We start from the raw sequence: 22,376 nt of genomic DNA on the forward strand, positions 1-22,376 counted from the left end.
AATTAGGTTTCTCATTGAAGGCTATTTTTCCCAGCATATTGCAGTAAATTGCAGAAATATATGCAGCGGTTCACATTTAAATGTACAATTTTGGCAAATACTATGAAGTCAATAAGAACTGTACAATGATGCGGATGCAATTTACATACACGCAGTTTGCATGATCAGAATTTGCCAACGTTAATGTCTACAAATAATTCTCCAATCACTAATTACTGTGCTGGATCTATGAGATGTTATTTCACTGCAAGAGTTGAAACAACTGAATGACAAGGCGGCCTATGATGGAAAGGCCTCATTTTATAATATCCCCTCCCCCAAATGACAGAGGACTCGGGGGCTAGGGAAGGGAACCCAACAATTATGACAGCAAATTGTTACGCCTCTCACTGCAGACACTGAATACGTTTAGCTCATTAATAAGCTGGCTGTGGAGACAAAACATGGATGAAAGTAATACCACCAAACAATAAGTACACGCTGTGCTAATCAGTAAAATGTTAATTGCTGTTTTTCATAAGGATATAATCATCGAAATAAACTCTGCTAATTATTTAGTGTGCGGCTTTACCGAACCGCAGGGATCGGGGTGGATTGAAGGTATGTTTAGACAAATTAGTACAGAAACATTCTCCACTGTTTGCAGTCCCTGTATATTTAATCACAGGGGGATAAAAGAGCAGCACATCTACAATACATAGAGTGCTGGTAATGTAACCAGATATTGTGGGATGTCCTGGTCTATTTAGTATAGTAATGTTGAGAGCTTGTCTAAACCTCTAGACAAGTGCACTTCTCAAACTCATCCACCTAGAAAACAATATATATGTGCCAGGGACAATACAGTTTTATGAGGTCATATTGCTTCTGCATGTAAAACAAGATGTTGTGGGAATAGATACTTAAAATGAGAATCAAGAGGTGAAGACTGTGCATATAGGGGGTCATCCCTGATTTAGTGGGTGACCGCAGTCTGCATTTTAACTGGACACCTAGACACAAGCCAGATGCAATTAAGAGGCACAATACTACCAATCATCATCATCATCATTTATTTATATAGCGCCACTAATTCCGCAGCGCTGTACAGAGAACTCATTCACATCAGTCCCTGCCCCATTGGAGCTTACAGTCTAAATTCCCTAATATAGACATACACACTCACACACAGAAACAGACAGGGAGACCAAGAGACTAGGGTCAATTTTGATAGCAGACAATTAACCTACCAGTATGTTTTTGGAGTGTGGGAGGCAACCAGAGCACCTGGAGGAAACTCATACAAACACAGGGAGAACATTCAAACTCCACACAGATAAGGCCATGGTCGGGAATCGAACTCATGACCCCAGTGCTGTGAGGCAGAAGTGCCAACCACTAGGCCACTGTGCTGCCTAAACCAATGTAAAAACATAAACAATAAACATAAAAGTAAGACTGGAAGTCCCCATACTCTCATGCCTTAAAGATACATTGCACTACAGGAACACATTTTTGCAACTTCGTAAATGCCCCTTCGGGAGACATTGGGGTAAATGTATCAAGCTGCTGGTTTGAAAAAATGGAGATGTTCTCTAGAGCAACCAATCAGATTCGGGAGAGCAAATGTATTTATTTATTTTTGCTTGGGAATATACTATCTGCTTTTGCATGTAGCACACAAATACCGGGCAGATTTATTTATACACAGAGATTTAGAGTTGAGCTAGGACGCCCCCCTCCCAACTTTAAATCTGTCTGCACATTTTAAGTAACGAGCAGAACATGGTGCAAAATTGCTGGATTCACTCCCAATTCTAAATAAGAGAACATTGCAATATATGCACTAATATATTCTGTTACATGTGTCCGACACGTAACTTCATCATGTTTAGATTTCCATGCTGGTATGTACGGCTCTAAATAAGTACTCAATGGATAATGACGAATCTCGCTCGAGTATGCCACAAGGGGGGAAAACATGCAATAAAATGAAGAGTAGATACAGCGTAACCACGGCTGAAATGTTCATTTCATATTCTCAGTCTATTCCCATTAGACAAACAATAATAATCAGAGCTGGAAAGATTTCCCACAGAAAAGCAGTTTTGAGTCGAAATGTTTTTGAGTCTTGGATGGACGTGACCAGGACCAGCTGTAATAATAATTACAGAACAATTTCTCAGGCCCATACTCTGAAAGCAGAAGATTAGGCAGCTCTAATACCAGTCTAATTATAGGTGTAAATGAAATACAGATAACATGCATGTGCCTCATCCCTTATACAACCTACCAACAACATGTGTATGATATGTGTGCACATCTAAAGACAAATATTGTAACTTGTAAGTATTAATACATCTACTAACAATGTACAGACCATTAACTTATCCATATACATCAACAAAATTGTCATTTTTGTCCATTAATTCCATTTAGCTGCCCATAAACATCATCATCAACATTTATTGTCTTATTAATGTTTGTTCCCAATTGTAAAGCGCTACGGAATTCCGTAGCGCTTTACAATTGGGAACAAACATTGATAAGACAATACTGGGTAATACATACAGACAGAGAGGTGAGAGAACCCTGCTCGCAAGCTTACAATCTATAGGACAATGGGAGTTAGAAACCCAAGGGCATGTGCTACATCATATTGCACAATGGACCAGCTAGAACGCAAAGGTAAAAGTATTGAGTGTGCTGTGTGTGTGGTAATGATGGTCAGAGGGTTGTTGCCTTGTGTTAGCAGTGTAGAGGGTGGTAATAGGGTAATCTAGGGAAATTAAGATGGTGGTTGAGGAATATCATAACCTTGTCTGAAGAGGTGGGTTTTCAGTGAACGCTTGAAGGTTTGAAGACTAAAGGAAAGTCTTACTAAACATTGTCATCTGAGAAATTATAGACAAACCCCTGACCGTAATGTTAATTTAACTAGTATGGCTACTATTTCCCTCTATTGATAATCCTAAAACAGCTATGTATAGTGACCGCTTTATCAGGAACATCTATCCAATAGTGAGTTGTCCCCATTTGCCAAAAGAATAGCTTGAAATGTTCATGGCATTGACTCAACAAATACTGGTTGTGTAGCACACGGATGCTGACTCCGTTCCAATGTGTCCCAAGGTCATTCCTAATTAGCTGGTGGTGGTTTATCCAATATCTTGTTATCTCACCCCAGAAATGCTTAATTAGGAAGAACCTGTATGGACTTCAAAGCCGTGGGGTATTGAACATTATCTTGCAGAGACCAGTCTCAGATGAACACACTGCTTCCATAATGCATCTAACCAGCAACAGGTATTATTTGGCATTAAAATACTGCTCTGCTTGTACCCACGTTTAATTTGATATGCAACGCAAAGATGGAAATAATAACTGAACCCTGTGTGATACATACTGACTTATACATACACCTTTATACCATGTCACCTCTTACCATGTGAAGCCTGCAAACATTAGGCCTGGCAGTGTTTTCCAGTACTCCAGTACTTGTTCCTTATCCCACTGCAATGGACTTTCTTGTTTTTTCCGCTGACAAGCATAACTCTGTAGTGTCATCAGCTGACGGTTCTTGTATCACTGTTGTACTGAGTGTAGCTGGATGTCTGTGGCCCTTTTTTTACTTTACATGTCACCCCTTTTCATCAGCACAGTTATACACTATCTGCCTACATGTTACTTGGGAGGTGTCCCGTTCTCAACATACATGTGACACTGTCCTGTATGAAGACCCCAGAAGTGTCGCTGCTTCTGATACATTCATACAAGTGCACGGTGTATCCTGTGCTCACTGCCATGCAGCATCCAGTCATCTAAACCCTTCTGCCTTCCCCTGTCTCTAATTGTGCGCATGCGCGTGCGCACACACACGCGCGCACACGCGTGCGCACACACACGCGCGCACACGCCATCCATTGATACCTATAGACATTGTATAAATAGCAAGCACTGACTAAGCAGCCAATTATATGGGATTAGCAGGTGGGCCTAATAAACTGTTCACAGTATACAATCGTATAATATCATAGCGACTAACTGTTTAAAAGTAACGTTATCATTTTAATCCCTATGTCCTAAATAGTGTTCCTGTGATCGACAATTGGATCCTCTGCTGTAACATAGGTATTTATATTTACCTGCTGGCTTCTTATTTGAATATTATTAGCAACCTTTATGTGCATAGTGCCAAAATATTATGGAGCACTTTAATTAAAACAGACAGGAAGTTAATGTGTCTTAGAGGTTAAGGAAAGAAAGTATCCACTGATAGGTCATTTGCCCTTTGAGTTTCCCAGCATGGGGGCAGAATGGTGGGGTCCAGGGAGAGGGTCTTCTATCTTTCTGCTAATCTGGAGGGGGCAAGGGGTAGACACAGACATTTAGCTGGGTATTTTTTAAAGAATATATTAGGGATATACACAGCATATTGGAGGGATATTTTGTACCACTCATATCGAAAAGTTTTGCTTTTTCTGTCTTTGCAAAATGTTCATATTTATGTCTTGCAGGTTAGATCTGGTCACAAAGTACAGATAGATGAGACAGAGGCTGGATAGACTAGAGAGATAGATAAGGGATAGACAGATAAAAGGAATATATACTCATTATACTGATACATACTTCCATGATGGATTACCTGGTCACTCATGAGAGAGGCGATGTGGGTTGTCTTTCCTCCAGGGGCAGCACACATATCCAACACTCGCTCACCAGGTTGCGGATTTAAAACATGGCTGACAACAGCAGAAGGTAAATTCTATCAAAAGAAAATAAAAACGATTTAAGAGATTCCTCCGTTTCTAGACTATGTTCTATAATATTATTCTAACACGCTAAGTAAGTGAGTGAGGCCCATTGCAGACTGTTATAGCCGATTCCTCTGCACTGCTCCCATGTCCTGGCTTGCAGCCTTCGATAGAATTCCAGCTTTCCCATGATCCCTTGCCATCTATAATTTGTCATACTATGCTGTACATTAATGTATAGCATATTATATGTGAGATCCCAGTATAGCACAATATGACCAGTTACAGCTAGCAGGAGAGCTCCTTATGCACTGTACAAATAACACCTTACAGTCAGGACCAAGAAGCAGTGATCAGTTATAACGGACAATAGTTACAAGGTTTTTATAGTCCTTCGTGCGCAATAAGGAATATATCTGATATATCTGCTGTATTGTATCAAGCAGGAGAAATAATACAAAAGTTACTGCACTAGATATCTCAAAAAATGAGTTCATTTAATCTCAATATCTAATTTACTCTGTGCTGGTGGAGAGCTGGATGTGACTCCGCATTGGATGTAAAGTGCTATCTATATGTGCAGAATTTTGGAGCGTAAGTTACGCCCAAGATGTCTCCAACTCGGCGTCATGTACTGTATCTTTAGTGAAGTGACAATCACAGCAGCCACATTTCTTTATTTACCCTTTGTATATTTCAAATGTTAAGAGACTAATGTATAATAATATTCCTGCTGCAGGGCTTTGGCTAGCTTTATAAAGTGTTACTGATACTGGCAGGTTTACAATGCACTACAGAGCCACTGTACCTCTATACTATAGTTCACTTTTCTCAATGTAAATTACATGTGATAATCAGTGGTTCAGCTAGGGGCTAATGGGCACCGGTTACAGTTTTGGGACTAGAGCTTTATTGTATTAAGAACATATACCTGTGAATTAAAGTTTCACTGTCTTATTGACATAACTTCAATACTTATGTCAGATATGCTCCTAAATTACAATTGAATTAATGGATCTTCCTGTTGGATTGATTTGATTTGCTGTTGGGACAGAGCGAGCAAAGTAAAATGACATCATGGAGATGCTGCAAAAAACATACAGCGAAACAATGATATATTTAATTAAACTTTACAATAGAAAGTAACTTCATACAATTATATATGAATATACATTTTAAGATGTTTTATCAATTGTTGGCGATTACCTGCTTTTCCAGGACTTTTTTCTAAAGGACATGGGGACAGTTCTGCAAACTGAGAGTGCAGCTAGCTTTGTAAGGAGGCGCTATACAGAAGTGCACAGTCATGAGTCAAAGGTTTTGAGAATGACACAAGTATTGTTTTTCACAAAGTTTGCTGCTTCACTGTTTTTAGTCCATTTTGTCAGATGTTGCTGTGGTATACTGAAGTAATATTACAAGCATTTCATAAGTGTCAAAGGCTTTTATTGGCAATTACAAAGTTTGTGCAAAGAGTCAATATTTGCAGTGTTGACCCTTCTTTTTGAAGACCTCTGCAATTCGCCCTGGCATGCTGTCAATCAACTTCTGGGCCCCATACTGACTGATGGCCGCCCATTTTTGCCTAATCAATGCTTGGAGTTTGTCAGAATTTGTGGGTTTTTGTTTGTCCACCCACCTCTTGAGGATTGACCACAAGTTCTCAATGGGATTAAGGTATGGGGAGTTTCCTGACCTTGGACCCAATGTTTTGATCCCAGAGACACCTAGTTATCATTTTTGCCTTATGGCAAGGTGCTCCATCATGCTGGAAAAGGCATTGTTTGTCACCAAACTGTTCTTGGATGGTGGGGGAAGTTGCTCTTGGAGGAGGATGTTTTGGTACCATTCTTTATTCATGGCTGTGTTTTTAGGCAAAGCCCACTCCCTTGGTTGAGAAGCAACCCCACATATGAATGGTCTCGGGATGCTTTACTGTTGGCATGACAAAGGACTGATGGTAGCGCTCACCTTTCTGTCTCCGGACAAGCGTTTTTCCAGATGCCCCAAACATCTGAAAGGTGATTCATCAGAGAAAATGACTTTACCCCAGTCCTCAGCAGTCCAATCCCTGTACCCTTTGCAGAATATCAGTCTGTCCCTGATGTTTTTCCTGGAGATAATTGGCTTCTTTGCTGGCCTTCTTGACACCAGGCCATCCTCCAAAAGTCTTTGTCTCACTGTGTGTGCAGATGCACTCACATATGTCTGCTGCCATTTCTGAGCAAGGTCTGCACTGGTGGTGCCCTGATCCCGCAGCTGAATCAACTTTAGGAGACGTCCTGACTCTTGCTAGATGTTCTTGGGCGCTCTGAAGCTTTCTTCACAACTATTAAACCTCTCTTCATGAAGTTGTTGATAATCCAATATTATTATTATTAATTTTTATTTATAGGGCGCCACAAGGTGTCCGTGGCGCCGTACAGGGACAAAAACGAATTACAATACAAGGTGAGACAGCACAGTACAGTAAACATAAAGCACAGTAACTCAGTAAGCTCAATGCACAGCTAGTGAGGGCGGGGGGAGTATCCGCAAATGACGGGGCCCAAAAGGAGGGCGTGGAAGACAGGGAGACCCCCAGAGGGGGGAGGAGGGCCCTCGAGGAGGAGGGCAAAGTAGCTGGAGAGCAGAGTTAGAAGTGGTGGAAACAGGAGGAGAGATGGCCCTGCTCAGAGGAGCGTACAATCTAAGGGGAGGGGTGGACAGACGGAGAAACGCAGGGGAGAGAGGGAGAGTAGAGGGACGGAGGCAGGGAAGGGGAAAGAAGGTGGAGAGGCAGATGATAAGGATGGTAGTTAAGTGGGAGACTGGAAGGCTGTAAGAAAAAGGTGGGTTTTTAAAGCCCGTTTGAAACTGGACAGGTTAGGGGAAGTCCTGATGGAGGGAGGGAGCTTGTTCCAGTGGAGGGGGGCAATAAATGGTTGTTTTAGTGCAATCTTACTAGCAGCAATATCCTTACCTGCGAAGCCCTTTTTGTACAAAGCAATGATGACTGCACGGGTTTCATTGCAGATAACCATGGTTAACAGAGGAAGAACAATGATTTCAAACACCACCCTCCTTTGAAAGCCTCCAGTCTGTTATTCTAACTCAATCAGCATGACAGAGTGATCACCAGCCTTGTCCTCGTCAACACTCTCACCTGTGATAACCAGAGAATCATTGACCTGGGGGTAAATGTATCAAGCTGAGAGTTTACCGGCGGGTTTGAAAAGTGGAGATGTTGCCTATAGCAACCAATCAGATTCTAGCCTTCATTTTGTAGAATGTACTAAATAAATGATAGCTAGAATCTGATTGGCTGCTTAAACCCGCCGGAAAACTCTCAGCTTGATACATTTACCCCCTGAAGTCAGCTGGTCCTTTTGTGGCAGGGCTGAAATGCAGTGGTAATGTTGTTTTTGAGATAAAGCTCATTGTCATGGCAAAGAGGGACTTTGAAATAAATTGCAATTCATCTGATCACTCTTCATGACATTCTGGAGTATATGCAAATTGCCGTCATAAAACTGAGCCAGCAGACTTTGTGAAAAATAATATTTGTGTCATTCTCAAAACTTTTGTCCATGACTGTAAACATCACAGTCCAATCTCCACGCATTTCACTGAATTAAACTTTGCACTTTTTCTCATAGAACAGTTAAGCTTCATCTATGGATTTAGTGTAATGATGAGAGTGAGGGGAGATTGGGACTATCTTTACTACACGTGGCACTTTTCTACGTTTGAAGATTTATTTTTTTAACATTGCTCAAAAAGTGCACTCAGTAATGCGAAAATCAAGTGAAGATAAAACGCTCTCTCCACCCCTCTATCTCATTTTAATATTCTCGTTATGCAAAATGACATCTCGTTGTTGGCACACCCGTCTGCTGCCTACTTCACACTCCGCAACAAACACCCTCTCTCAGCCCAACTCCTCCCATCGACCAGTGGAATCTTACGCCCCTCCGCAAACGCCAACATTTTCATCCGTAAACCCATGCACATGTCAACAGAAATTTATCGGCACATATCAAGGCGCAACATCTGCCATTTTGTGCTTCTTAAAATCATCATCATCATTTATTTATATAGCGCCACTAATTCCGCAGCGCTGTACAGAGAACTCACTCACATCAGTCCCTGCCCCATTGGAGCTTACAGTCTAAATTCCCTAACATACACACACACAGACCGAGAGAGACTATGGTCAATTTGATAGCAGCTAATTAACCTACTAGTATGTTTTTGGAGTATGGGAGGAAACCGGAGCACCCAGAGGAAACCAACGCAAACACGGGGAGAACATACAAACTCCACACAGATAAGGCCATGGTCGGGAATTGACCTCATGACCCCAGTGCTGTGAGTGCCCACCAAAGACTGGATTATTTTTAGTAAGTATATCACTGGTAATTATACGTAACTGTACACAAGGTCATGATTACGCTCATGCACAAATATCACAAAACTCTCCACTGTAACATACAAAACAAACTGTTCTAATTCAACATGAAGTGCTAAATGAACGTGCAATGTATTGTATTTAGAATTCAGATTTACCTGTAAAAATATATTTCCAGGCAGCACATTGTCAAAGGATGGACTCAAGTATACGGGTTCTGTCATTCTGATGCCTTTACCCCTATAGAGCAGGAAAGAGCTATATATCACATACTAACACAGTCATCACTTGGTCACTGGGCTGTAGTTATTACACTGTATACAGAGATCACTGTACATCAGCATAGGGCTCACACTGTATATCCAAAAACAAGTGCAAAATGTCAGTAGCTTCTAGGTTATTACTTTATTTTAAATATCTACATATAACAAAGTAATAGGGATAATATACCTTCATTTATAAATATGTTTTGATTCTGAGAAATGTTACTTAAAGCCTATAAGTATTATTCCAAAGATAATATGCAAACCTTACATTGTTTACAAAACATATATGCACATATAGATGCCTTGTATGCCAATGATGGGTCATGGAAACTGGAAAGACTGGATTTACAATGTAAATAGTGACCAGTAGTGCAGAACAGGAGTTTCTATAATATGACCTTTCTGACAACACGGTTTACTAAGGATGGAAATGTAAACTGTGCTACACACTTGTGTTTCAGGTCTCTAATGTACTATTCTCCTATTTAACACACTATTGATAGAGTCCAACAGGCTATAAAAAAAAAGACACACAAAAATACCAGGATTAAGTTTTAACACTGCATTGATGTCACTATGGCACTCTTCGCTGCATTTATAATATTTTTCTCTTATGTTGAGGGCTCCCGGTTTTTAATAAGATGCGGCATGTGACCTCATGTGACAAGTTCCTCCCAGCCTATATGAGCTTGGCTTGCTTTCTCTTGGGTGTCAAGCAGGTACCTACAGACGTTGCACTGGATGCAGCCAATACAAGGCCCAACACCCATTGGATGCTGAAAATGTGCGACAAACTCATCCTTTATACTAAAACTAAACTTTGTAGCTAACTAAATTGAAATCAAAGACATGGAAAGAGTTTATGACTAGTCCTTGCACTCACCAGCCAGGTCTGGCCAGTATAAAGTTAGGGGGGCCTCAAGTATGAGGGTAGCTATGGGTAAGGAGGAGGTGGGGGGGGTCAAACAAAACAAAACTGAAAAGGGACAAAGCACATGGTGTGTTATAAAGACATATACTCTGCTGTGAGCATGCATTGATTATGCTTGTCAATCAACTGGATGCATGGACGATGTTCCCTGCACCAAAGCCAACCAATCAGATATCGAAACAGCCTTCTCCAAGTACAGGCCAAGCACGGGGTGTTCAAGAGAGGGCGTCTTTCTCTTTTAAAATCAGCATTGGAGATAGCAAAGGAGAATTACAGAGGAATTGTACACTGGTAACCAGGAAATAATGTGTTTGTTTGTTTGTTCAGGGGGGAATTGTGCATCAGTCAGTGTTTCCTGTAACCTATTAGGTCTTTTGCTGATGCAGCCAGTGAGATAATTCATGCAACCGCAGGCACTCGGGAATGGAGACATCACCGGGGAGAAAATACTGCGGGAAACTTGTCACAAAGGGGGAATAAAGTCACATGTTGGGGAAGTGTTTTGGGAATGGGTGGGGACTAGTGTAACAGGGATTGAGACATTGTTACGGAGTGTGGCAGAGAATAGCAAAGATGTGATTGTCAGCTGCCAACTAGAGTGTTCTTCCTCAATGCTGGCAAGATCCAGCAGCATACTCATGGTATAAATATTACAGAGGGTTGGGGATTATAGTGTTAGTGAGGCACCAAGTAATACTCAATGTTGTGTCTGTAAAGTGTATGACAGATCATATTGTGTACACAAAGGAAGAAAGCCAACATAACCCTGATGTGATGGAGCATGTGAGAAAATAATCATGTGTGCAGACCTATGACGTCACTGTATTCTTGTACACCGCTACACTGCCAGCCCAACCGACTAGAGACAAACATGTAGGATTAGAACGTTCAGAGAACAAGACCAAGCTGCAGCCAATCAAGGCATTAAAATGTTGACAACGCAAGAGTTAAAAGACCCAACTCCAACACAAACTGCAGCAAGATATAGGTGTAAAACTATATAAAAAGAAGTGCATATATCCAACTACAGCTTTATGCTTCCAGACACACAAGCTGATGGGGCCCAGGAGCTCATTTATCAGTCGGTTGACAATAGTGTCAACGGCAGTACAGCAATTAACCAGATCTATTCCCACTGGTGCCGTAAAACTTGGTGCTTCTGGCGTATAAATTAAGAATTCCAGGTTTAAGATATCTAGTGACAAAAACCAGGACGCATGGGAGCCCTTGGTATGAGCACGTTGAATAAAATATATAAAATATTTTGGAATCATTGTTGCTTGATAGGAAAATAAAACAGTTGAATTTAGCAAAATATGAAAACAATTAAAGTTGACAGCAATAAGAGTTTAACTCATATTTATCCCCTTTTTCCAATATTAGTACTTTGGTTGAGGGTCCTACTGCTACATTTATCCAGTTCATCTGCCAGTTATCTTTGGCTCTGCTCAGCTCTCTGGCAGAGGGGAGATTAGACCAGGCCGCTCTAAGGCTTTCATTTAGCGTTCCCGTATACTATTATTGGGAAGGAAGGGGATTTAATACAGGTGTTAAAGTGAAGAACCACTTTAAACATGAACTAATCTACAACAGTGCTGGGGAAAGGAAATACTCTGGTCTCTGTACATATTTTATTATACATTTACACAAAGGAGTTACTAATAAAATGATGATTTCTGCCACTTTTCCCACTTACTTTATTGGGCTGTTAGAACAAAAGATTTCCGAACGACTCAACTCTGAAATTCCATTCCCGACGAAGACTTTAGTTCCATCGAACTCTGTGGCGCCCCTCCTACATTTCCCCTCAATGTCAGAGTACACCGAAACGTGGTCACCCACCTTCATCCCTGTGGTTAAGAAGGAAATTATATTCCCTGGACAGTGTCAATTATTGCAGCAATATTTTGAAAATTAAAGATGAAAACAATTGGGTGTTCCGTGATAGGGTCGTAAGAGGAGGTTTTGCACTTGCATTCATATACACTACTTCAATAACTATATGTGATACTAGCCATTGGTTACTGAACCCAGTGGTAATCGGATTATCGATTACCACCATGCTGGCAACTGTGATTCCTACATAAATAAGCCGAAGGGAGAAGAAGACTAATGAAATACAAGCAGACTTACTGCAATAGTAATTTAAAGCGACAATGTCCGGACCCCGCAGGCTATCCTGCAGGGTCCGGACATTGCCGCTTCAAATTACCATTGAAGTAAGTGCGCCCACGTCACACTGCAGTGCCGGACAGGTCTCCAATCGGAATCGCCGCCTGTCTCCCTGCTCTGGCCTCGGACATCTCCCTCGTCGCTTTTCAGTCAAGTCTGCTTGTATTTCATTCGTCTTCTTCTCCCTTCGGCTTTTTTATATAGGAATCACAGTTGTCGGCATGGTGATCATCGCTCACTCGTACCCAACCCATTGAACCAGTTGTACAGTGATTGACAGACCATAAGATGTCCCAGTGCATGAAATGTGCCATAAACCTTAAGGTACAAAAAAAATAAATATTTTTTTCCCACCTTAAAAAATCCCCCAAGGATCCCGCCTCACCTGCACTGGTGAACACCTCCCTGTTCCTCCATGTGCATCAATGGCAGCAGCAGGTAATCAGATGCCACCGCGTACATGCAGAGGACCCTCCAGGTGACGCATCTCTTCCAGGTGTGACGCTGTATGTGAAACAGCGCCCAATGGGATTTCATACCTCTACTGATTATGTAAGTGGATAAAGAGGAGTGGAGACGTATTCACCAGTGAAATAGAGGCGGCATGTCATCACAAGCCAACTGGTTGGCTACTAAAGGTGGTAGCAGCAGTATTTAGGGAGCCATTTGGACCATAAGACACATGACACTTTTCTTCCCATTTTCCACAGCTAAAAAATTGTGTGTTATGTACCAAAAAACACAGAACTACAAGTATTGCCCTGTAACTAATGTCTAGATATCCCCAAGCTTTGCTCTCACATTTTGAAGCAGATAGAATCCCAGCAGAGTAGACGTGGGCCCCTCTAAGGACGGCATTTCCACACTGGGCGCCAACAACGGCTTGTACTGAATGGCGCTGTAGTGTTTTCCTACATGAAGAGACAAGGTCACAAATATCGGTCAGATAGTACCAAGCCCGAGTGTGCTCTACAGAATACAATGAAATAAGAAAAACTATGCATCAAAATATGGCGGAAAACCCATATAAAAGAGACATTTATTGAAATATAATAACCAATAAAAGATGCAAATGCAATTATAGTGGCATAGCAGATAGTGCCTGATAAAAACAATAAAAATAATAAAATCCATACACTTGGTATAAATAGCATTATCCAAATTATACCAATAATGGCCTCACACACTCATTATAGCGACAGCACCCCGCACACACACTCATTATAGCGACAGCACCCCGCACACACACTCATTATAGCAACAGCGACCCGCACACGCTCATTATAGCGACAGCACCCCACACACACGCTCATTATAGCGACAGCGACCCGCACACGCTCATTATAGCGACAGCACCCCGCACACACACTCATTATAGCGACAGCGACCCGCACACGCTCATTATAGCGACAGTGATCCGCACACGCCCATTATAGCGACAGCGACCCGCACACGCTCATTATAGCGACAGTGATCCGCACACGCTCATTATAGCGGCAGAGACCCACACACCCCAATTATAGCGGCAAAGCACACCCCGATTATAGCGGCCCACTGTGCATCCACACATGATTCTACCATCATGGCTATTTTTGCTTAATGATAGCGACATTAGCAAAAATTGGCTGCATCTTTATTTTTGGTACAGATGAAGAAGACACAGATGAATCTACCTGCACTGTGCACCTAGTTATCACACATATTTAGGTTTCTCTTTTTGGCTGTATGGTCTAATCCCTGACGGTATCCTCCTTGTATAAACACAGCTCTGTGTGCACCAGGTGTCTGCTGGTCTCCCAGGAAGAACTTAGGGCAACCCCAGTACCCAGTGGAATACGTGAGCTAGAGGGTTCTTGTACTTGTTAAATTTTAATGATTTAAAAAAAAAAAAACCAAAAAAACCTATTTATATATCTAGCTTACAGAGTATTATAGTAGTTCTGCGTAGGCAATTACCAGCTAATATAAAATAAGTAAACATATTGTGAATTATATTCAGAAACAAGAGGAAATGTACAGTGCAGCTGCCCATACATACAGAATAGCAACATGCACAGAGAATTGCACACAGAACAATGGACAGCAATTGCACATTGTAACCATATAACGCAGAGGTGCTCATACCCAGTCCTCATTAACAGGTCATGTTTTCAGGATTTCTGTGTGTAGCAGCAGGCGGGACAGTTACTGACCTAGGAAAATAGATTAACTCACCTATGCATGATTGAAGAAAACCTGAAAACATGACCTGTTGGTAGCTCTTCAGGACGGAGTTTGGCCACCTCTGATAGAAGGTGTTTTACTGGGATCAGCAATAATGTATATTTACTGTAACATGTTACACATGAAGCAAAAGAAAATAAAGTCTTACCTACCTTGGGCCAATAACTGGAATTAATAAGAGGTCATTAAGTTTGGGATGCTGATAAATTGGGATAATGACTCCAGGGAATTGCTGTAAAGTAGTTTAAAATGCCATTAAGTAAAAAAGACAAACATTTATACTATCAATTCTACAAATTAAACGTGGACAATTGTAAAATCATTAATAAAATGGTTGTCATCTTTTCTGTTGACTAACATTGGATGTATGCCTTCTAGCAACAATTGTGAGAGGACGTTAAAGGGACAACAGATTAAGCTACTTTAGATCTATAAGATACATTACAACTGTCATCTATGCTTTCCAGAGAATTAAATAAATAAATCTGACAGCTTTAATGTAATTATGATGTGAATCTAGCAATTTAAGCCTACAAGGATGCAGAAAAGGCTGATAGAGTGAATTTGTGAACTTGATAGTTTTATAATGAAGGGGAAGTGAGAGTATGGCATACCACCCACTGCGACCAGTGATCTCAATACAATTGCTATGCAAAGCACATTGAACAGATCCAGAGGCACTGGCATGTATTTAATGAAAGATGAGGCACTTAAGGAATCCTCCCCAAAAGATCCAAGGTGGTCTATAAGAAACCTCCGAACTATCTAGTGTCAGCTTTATTCCACTGAACAATGGAACTAAAACATGAAAGTAAAATGAAATGCAGGATTTTATCAATGCAACAGGTGTAAAGTCTGCAGAAGTGCAACAAGCAAAATCCCCAAAATAATAAAAGAAATCACTACATATACTGCAGGGGGAAAAACACCCAAAATCACGGTCAGAATGAGCGAGTGCTCTACTTGCCACAATGCCTCTGTGGGCTCCAGTATGTAGGTAGGACTAAACATAAATTAAAAACCTAAATAGCAGAGCGTATTAAGAATATACCAAAATGGACTGATCTCTCCAAGTGTATCCAATGCTTTATTCCTTTACCACAATAGAAGAAATTAAATTAGTACAAATGCATTGGAGAGAAGGTGGAAATTTGGAAAGAAGAGTCTAGTTAGGTCTATTAAGTTCAGGCACTATCGCCCAATGGATTAAATATCGACAATTGAGGGAACTCCCCTATTAGCAGAAGTTGGGTGCCCGTTCGTACCTCAGTCTGCTCATTTTTGTTGCAATCAAGTATTACATGTATATTTGTGTCCATCTGCTCCTCTACGAGACACTACTGATAAGGACTGAACGGAGCGAATCATTGAGCATAATGAGCTGTGGCGCGATCTGGCCGCTGCCTTCAGATAACAGGGAAGGTTAATTGGGGACACTCTGTAATTGCTGCAGGGGGGTTGGGCCGGGAAGGTTCTGTTCGGGAGGATGTCCAAACGCAGACAACCCTTTTGACCCCTCTGTTTGACAGTTGAGTGCATCTTATAGATCTACAGCAGCTTAATCCTTTGTGCTTTCAAGTAATCTCACAATTGCAGTTAGAATGTTATTCAGTATTAAAGGAACTGTGCTGTTCTCACAGGGACATGTTAACTCATGAACAAACTTGACTTTACAGAACACGTGGAAAGCTGAATACCAAAACCGCCTACGTTATTATAACATACCCAGGTCAAAATGTCTAGAGGAAGCTAAAGTATTAACTGTGCACTGAAATATGTTGTTTTCTTTCGTCTGGAAGATATTTTATATAATAACTATTACTAAAAAATGTTTAAAAGAAAAAAAATAAAATGCTATTTTTCCTTTTACTAAATAACAGCCAGAGACCTGCCTCAGCTGTCTGATTCTCCCCTGGATGAAAAGAAACTTCATTCTAACAATAAAGGTTCCTCTATCGACATCTACAATGATTTTAAACCCATCTTAATAGAACAACTATGTGGCACCGGCGATCCGAGCGGGCCGCACATGCGCTTTGGATGCTCTCCCCCCCCCCCAGGCAGAGAACTACATCTCCCAGCATGCAGTGGGGAGGAGGAGCAATTGGAATTCTGAGTGGGACTCGGGAAGACAGACATCCTGAGGGAGTCCTCTGCAGCAAGACAACTGGAGACCTGAATGTAGGTCTGAGTGAAAGCAGAGCCCCAGAGAGGAAGAGACGCAAGGGGAGTGTGGAAAAGGCTTCCCAGTGAGAGAGCTTACCCGGACAGAGAGGAGCCATCTCAAATGCAGACCAGTATTACCGATTTGCTTGGACTGGGTATTGTGTTATTAAACAGGTAGAGAACAGATGGGGGGACCTGAAGAATATTGTAGAATACCCTTTTGCGGGACTGTGATATTATAACAAGGTGAAATATAAGGACAGATAGGGGACAGAGACTGAGTTTAAAACAGAGAAAAACAGCACCAAACTCTTTGGCATTATCTGCTACCTGTGGGAAAGCCTTTAACTGTGTGTTGAGGAGCCAGCTTTTATTAAAGTGACTGTATGTTTATGCCCAAGAAGAGAGGGAGCAACGCGGTGTAAATTGTATACTGCATTTGTGTTAAATTGGAGGAAAGATGGACAAGGCAGCGTATTTTATCAATCATCTGGGAAAGAGAAGAAGTGATCTGGATTTGAACGGCCTATTAACAAAGACTGCAGGATTGCATATATTTGTCTAATATTCTATTCTAATATTCAATTGCATTTGTGATATGTGTTAGCAAAGTTAAAGTAACTGTGATAGAGTTTAGTGTATGTTACTAGTAATAGTTATCGTGTTTAGAGAGATATTACAAGACAGTCATTAGAAGGGACAGAGGTACCTCTTAGTGGTATAAAACTAGTGAGGCCTGTGTGAATTGTGTATTGGAGCTTAGTTAGTATTGTTCTCTAGCTACCCTTAACCATTGTATGAGCTAAAGAGCTATATTTTTTATATAAAAAAATTCTACAAAAACTTTAAAGACCAGCTTGGTGTATTTCCTGTGTGTGCCTGTGGTCCAGTGTAGGGGCAGAGGGTTCCTTGGTCTCTCTCTGCTGTTGCTAACTCCAGGACACTACCCATTAAATAGCCTACAGTACTTAGACCAAGGTGGGGGCGCTGCGCAACACTAAATAGAGGGTAAAGAGTCTCTTCACAGACAGGACAACAAAGATTGGTACAACCTAGCACAGGATAGGGGTGTTACAAACATAAGAGCACATATATTGCCCAATTATTGCCAATTTAAAGATCAATCTTTTGCCAATTGTGAGTAAAAGTTGCTTCTTTTGAGCTTGTGCGCTTTATCCAACCTTTTGCTGAAATAATAAAACAAGTTTAAAGTAGAAAAGCGATTGACACCAATGTTTTCTGCACCAATTTTACAGGAGACTCACTCCAACTACTTTGTGCTGTTTGGGACCTCTGTTCCTTACATGATCTAACTCGCAGTCTGTGACCTCTGGCTTTCCTCTAGAGAAAGTTCCTTTTATACCCCATCTCCTAGTAAATGCTGAGAAGTCCGAGACGTATCAAACAAAATCAAATTCAAACCTTCTGTATTTCTTCACCAAGAAGCTGTTTTGCATGTTCTACAGATGTCAAAAGAGTGTTAACACGGACGGTCGTAAAAGATGGTGGGTGGGACAGATGACTCTGCAGACGTTCAAACCTTCTCTCCGCATCATCTGCGCCTAATGTGGCCACAAGCTGTAATACAACCACCGTCGGATTTTGTCAATTAGAAAGTCAGATAAAAAAAATAAATTACAATAAATGCGAAATGTATTATAAAAAGCAGTGGTTCTCATCCTGTCAGCTAGGTTCCCAACTGTCAGCCTTTCACTATACTGGAACCCCAAAAGAGATAGTTCCAAGTAGAAGGTTTTGCAAGTAAGACAGTCAGGGGCTCCAGAGCCATATCTATAGGTTGCACACCTCTGCTCAAGGAAAACACAAGATCCAAGTAATGGCAGCAAATTATATATTAGAATTCATCAGACTAAAGTAAGCAACAGTTTCTGTGGTTTACAATTTCTCTGTCCTAAAACAATCATCATCATCATTTATTTATATAGCGTCACTAATTCTGTAACGCTGTACAAAGAACTCATTCACATCAGTCCCTGCCCCATTGGAGCTTACAGTCTAAATTCCCTAACACACATACACAGACAGACAGTCAGACTGGGGTCAATTTGTTAGCAGCCAATTAACCTACCAGTATGTTTTTGGAGTGTGGGAAGAAACTGGAGCACCTGGAGGAAACCCACGCAAACACGGGGAGAACATACAAACTAAATACAGATAAGGCCATGGTCAGGAATTGAACTCATGAACTCAAACTTTTTGAAAGTGTTCAGGAAATCTGTTCAGAATTCTACCTGCCCCATGCTATAACTGAAAGCCGATATGTTTAATCCTGAGCAGGAGGTGGGAAGTTTCTGTCTTAGGATGGACTGTGCACTGAAGCCTAAAACTTCACAGGCCTGAGTAATTACGTTTAGCAATCTAAGTAACAATACTCTGAATAAATTGTTGAATTCAAACACAGGGGCATGCCATGAGTGGTTTGTTGCCATCCTTTGCTATTTAAAGGATAATAACACCCAAAATACTGAATATCAAAACCTGGTTCCAAAAAGTTACATACTCAGGGTACGGTCTTCAGGAACTCTAGAAAGCTGCGGGTTTGAAAAAGTGGAGACATTGTCTAGACTAGAGCAGCTAATCAGATTATAGCTGTCATTTTGTGGAATGTACTAAATAAATTATAACTAGAATCTGATTGGTTGCTATAGGCAACATCTCCACTTTTTCAAACCCGCAGCTTAGTAAATATACCCCCAGGGCGGAGAGAGTGAGAAGATTGCAGCAGATATTTGGGGAATCTCTTTGCTTCTGATGGCCTCATCTTTTTGTCAGACAGGCAGTGTGTTCCCCATCAAGACCATGGGGCCTGATTCATTAAGGATCTTAACTTGAGAAACTTCTTATTTCAGTCTCCTGGACAAAACCATGTTACAATGCAAGGGGTGCAAATTAGTTTTCTATTTTGCACATAAGTTAAATACTGACTGTTTTTTCATAACTTTTAAAATGACTTAGTTCTCCTGTAAGTAGGAAACACATATTATATTGTTCTATATCATACAGACAGTTCTTCAGCGATAAATGAAAATAACCCACCTCTTTGTTGAGAAAAACAGTTCGGAGATAATCCTCTACCTCTTTCCTTAGAAGTATCTTTGGGAAAAATGACATTTCGCTCTGGGAGTGCAGCAAATATGCAAAAGCCAACTGGAATGACAAAGAAGGTAAATTGGATACTCGCACAAAATTTTGACTACAAATTAACGTGCTGCCACTATTTTGCCACTTACACATTTGCTAAAGACTATAAGTACACCTAGAGATGTCTATGTAGAACAGACAGTATTTCACGCTGGACAAATTGTATGTGCAATGTGTTTTCTTACTACACCAGGGATTCAGAAATGACAAATGAGCCAGTGCCATGTTATCCGTATATGTGTTCAATTTCCTGAGACTTCTCGCGACAGCAAAATGCATTATACTATGTGCACCACAGGCTGACAGAACTGATGCAGCATCTCTGCACAATAAGCAGAACTGCCCCGCAATGGAGACACACAATATAAAACTCGAGGTTTGGATTTCAGTAGGGTTGGGTAGGTGAAAGCCATATTTTTCCATCTCTGAGAACCTTTGTCCTCTAGATTGCTACAATAACTTTTAAAATATAAATAAATGTTAAATTTAAAATTGTCAATAAAACTATATGTCTGTTAGAAATAACAATATCAGTAAACTAAATTAAAACCATCCAATGGGGCAGGGACTGATGTGAGTGAGTTCTCTGTACAGCGCTGTGGAATAAATAGATATTGATGATAGAGTATGATTGGTTGCTATGGGAAACACATGTGGTTTTTTTTCTCCCATAGTGGAGATCTCCACTTTTCCTTTTTACAAGGATGATACATCTACACCAAAGGTTTACTTCAAGTACTGCTAAAAGGAGCAAATCTAAAACATCATACACTGAACTAAACCCATAGCAGCCAGTTTTGCTTTAATTGTTATATTGCACTAGAATTAGATAATAGGTCAAATCTAATTTGTTGCGATGGCTTTAGTGCAGATTTGTACCTCTGAGCAATGTTGGTAAATATACCTTTCCAAAAATCATTAATAAAACAGAATATCCAAAAATCATTAATAAAACAAAATAAGTCTGACCCTGCAGTGCAATTTATTATCAAAAGCAACTACTTGTTCACCTTGCACAAACATAGATGCGCAAAGTTTGAGAAGTACCCCTGTGCATCTGGCATAGAGGACCGTTTGTTACAATGCAATTACAGATGCAAATGCGCATGGCGGAAAATCAAAAAATGTCACTTCAAAGTTTGTCTACGGTCAAATCAGGATGTTGCAAAAAGAATCCCATTGAAAGTAAAGCTCATTCTCCGCCACATCCAAGCACCTGGAAAATGTAAGTCATTTTGCAAAAAAAGGAGAGGAATTAAGAGTTCTGTGGCACCCTATTAGCCCAGAACAGTGTTGGCTAACCTGTGACAATCCAGGTGTTGTGAAACTACAAGTCCCAGCATACCCTTCCAGCAATAACTTGCTATATATTGGCAAAGCATGTTGGGACTTGTAGTTTCACAACACCTGGAGTGTCACAGGTTAGCCAACACTGGCCTAGAACAACCCTGTAAATGTTCTGCCATGCACTGAATTTAAATATCTCATCCCACAAAAAGAAATTTTGTGAATTTGGCAAGTAATGGCCTGTTCTGATCAGTTTCAACCAACTCCTCCCATTAGGTGATACAAACTTTTACATTGCTGTAGACACTAACAAGATAATTGATGCACATCGTTATGAGCATGATGGCACAAAGCATCACCTGCACTGCAAACCCACAATTTTGCACATTTGTAAATGACCTTTATTGGCTCTTATGTTACATGTCAGCAATACGATATCCCTATTAAGAGAAGCTACAAATGCATGTGATGTCGCAATACAAAGCACCATCTAAATGCATTGTGTTACATCTATAGCTATACTAAAAGCCTAAGCCAGAAACAGGTAATGACTAGCTCAACAGCTGCTGTGGTACTACAAGTCTCAGCAGAGGCGGACAGAGCATGCTAGGACTTATAGTATCACAGGAGCAGAAGCCACGCGTTTTAAGCCCTGTTAATAATACGCAAACATTTGCACTGTAGCCATTGATACATGTCATAATATGAAGCATGTATAATAAAGCACTTCTCAAATTTCAACGTACGCCCTTCCACAGCCCAATTATACCTGGGTACATAAATACTAAGGGTTTAAAGGTCCATTACAGCAAATCTTCATATAAAATAATACAATCTGAATCTATTCAGCCGGCATGAAACTCTTGCGTTTTCTTAGTCGACAAAAAATCAAGACCTCGAAATAAAATGATTGAAAAAGTGTCTCCATTTCAAAACAGACAGCACTGCTGCGTCGGACATGTTTATGTAGACCAAGCTGTATTCAAGCAAAGGGCGTTTGAACCAACCAAAACGACTCGTGTGTTGGAGACAAGTGAGACTAAGCA

General features: G+C 40.8%; 1 protein-coding gene across 2 annotated transcripts in view; it reads right to left on the bottom strand.

The window, feature by feature from the left end:
• NSUN6 (NOP2/Sun RNA methyltransferase 6) overlaps positions 1-22,376 on the bottom strand; it is a 31,214-nt gene that overhangs the window by 8,232 nt on the left and 606 nt on the right. The window contains exons 1-8 of one of the 2 annotated variants that reach the window (XM_075211930.1): positions 22,100-22,295; positions 19,939-20,049; positions 18,304-18,459; positions 14,868-14,947; positions 13,294-13,403; positions 12,017-12,170; positions 9,282-9,363; positions 4,625-4,744 (exon numbers count right to left, since the gene is read on the bottom strand). In XM_075211930.1, the coding sequence (XP_075068031.1) occupies positions 4,625-4,744; positions 9,282-9,363; positions 12,017-12,170; positions 13,294-13,403; positions 14,868-14,947; positions 18,304-18,459; positions 19,939-20,013 (777 nt within the window). In that variant the 5' untranslated portion in view covers positions 20,014-20,049; positions 22,100-22,295. Of the gene's footprint in view, positions 1-4,624; positions 4,745-9,281; positions 9,364-12,016; positions 12,171-13,293; positions 13,404-14,867; positions 14,948-18,303; positions 18,460-19,938; positions 20,050-22,099; positions 22,296-22,376 lie in introns of those variants that run through there. The other variant, XM_075211931.1, reaches the window with a different exon arrangement.

This window comes from Mixophyes fleayi, chromosome 5 (genome assembly GCF_038048845.1).
Source record: "Mixophyes fleayi isolate aMixFle1 chromosome 5, aMixFle1.hap1, whole genome shotgun sequence".
In the NCBI taxonomy this organism is placed as follows: domain Eukaryota; kingdom Metazoa; phylum Chordata; class Amphibia; order Anura; family Limnodynastidae; genus Mixophyes; species Mixophyes fleayi.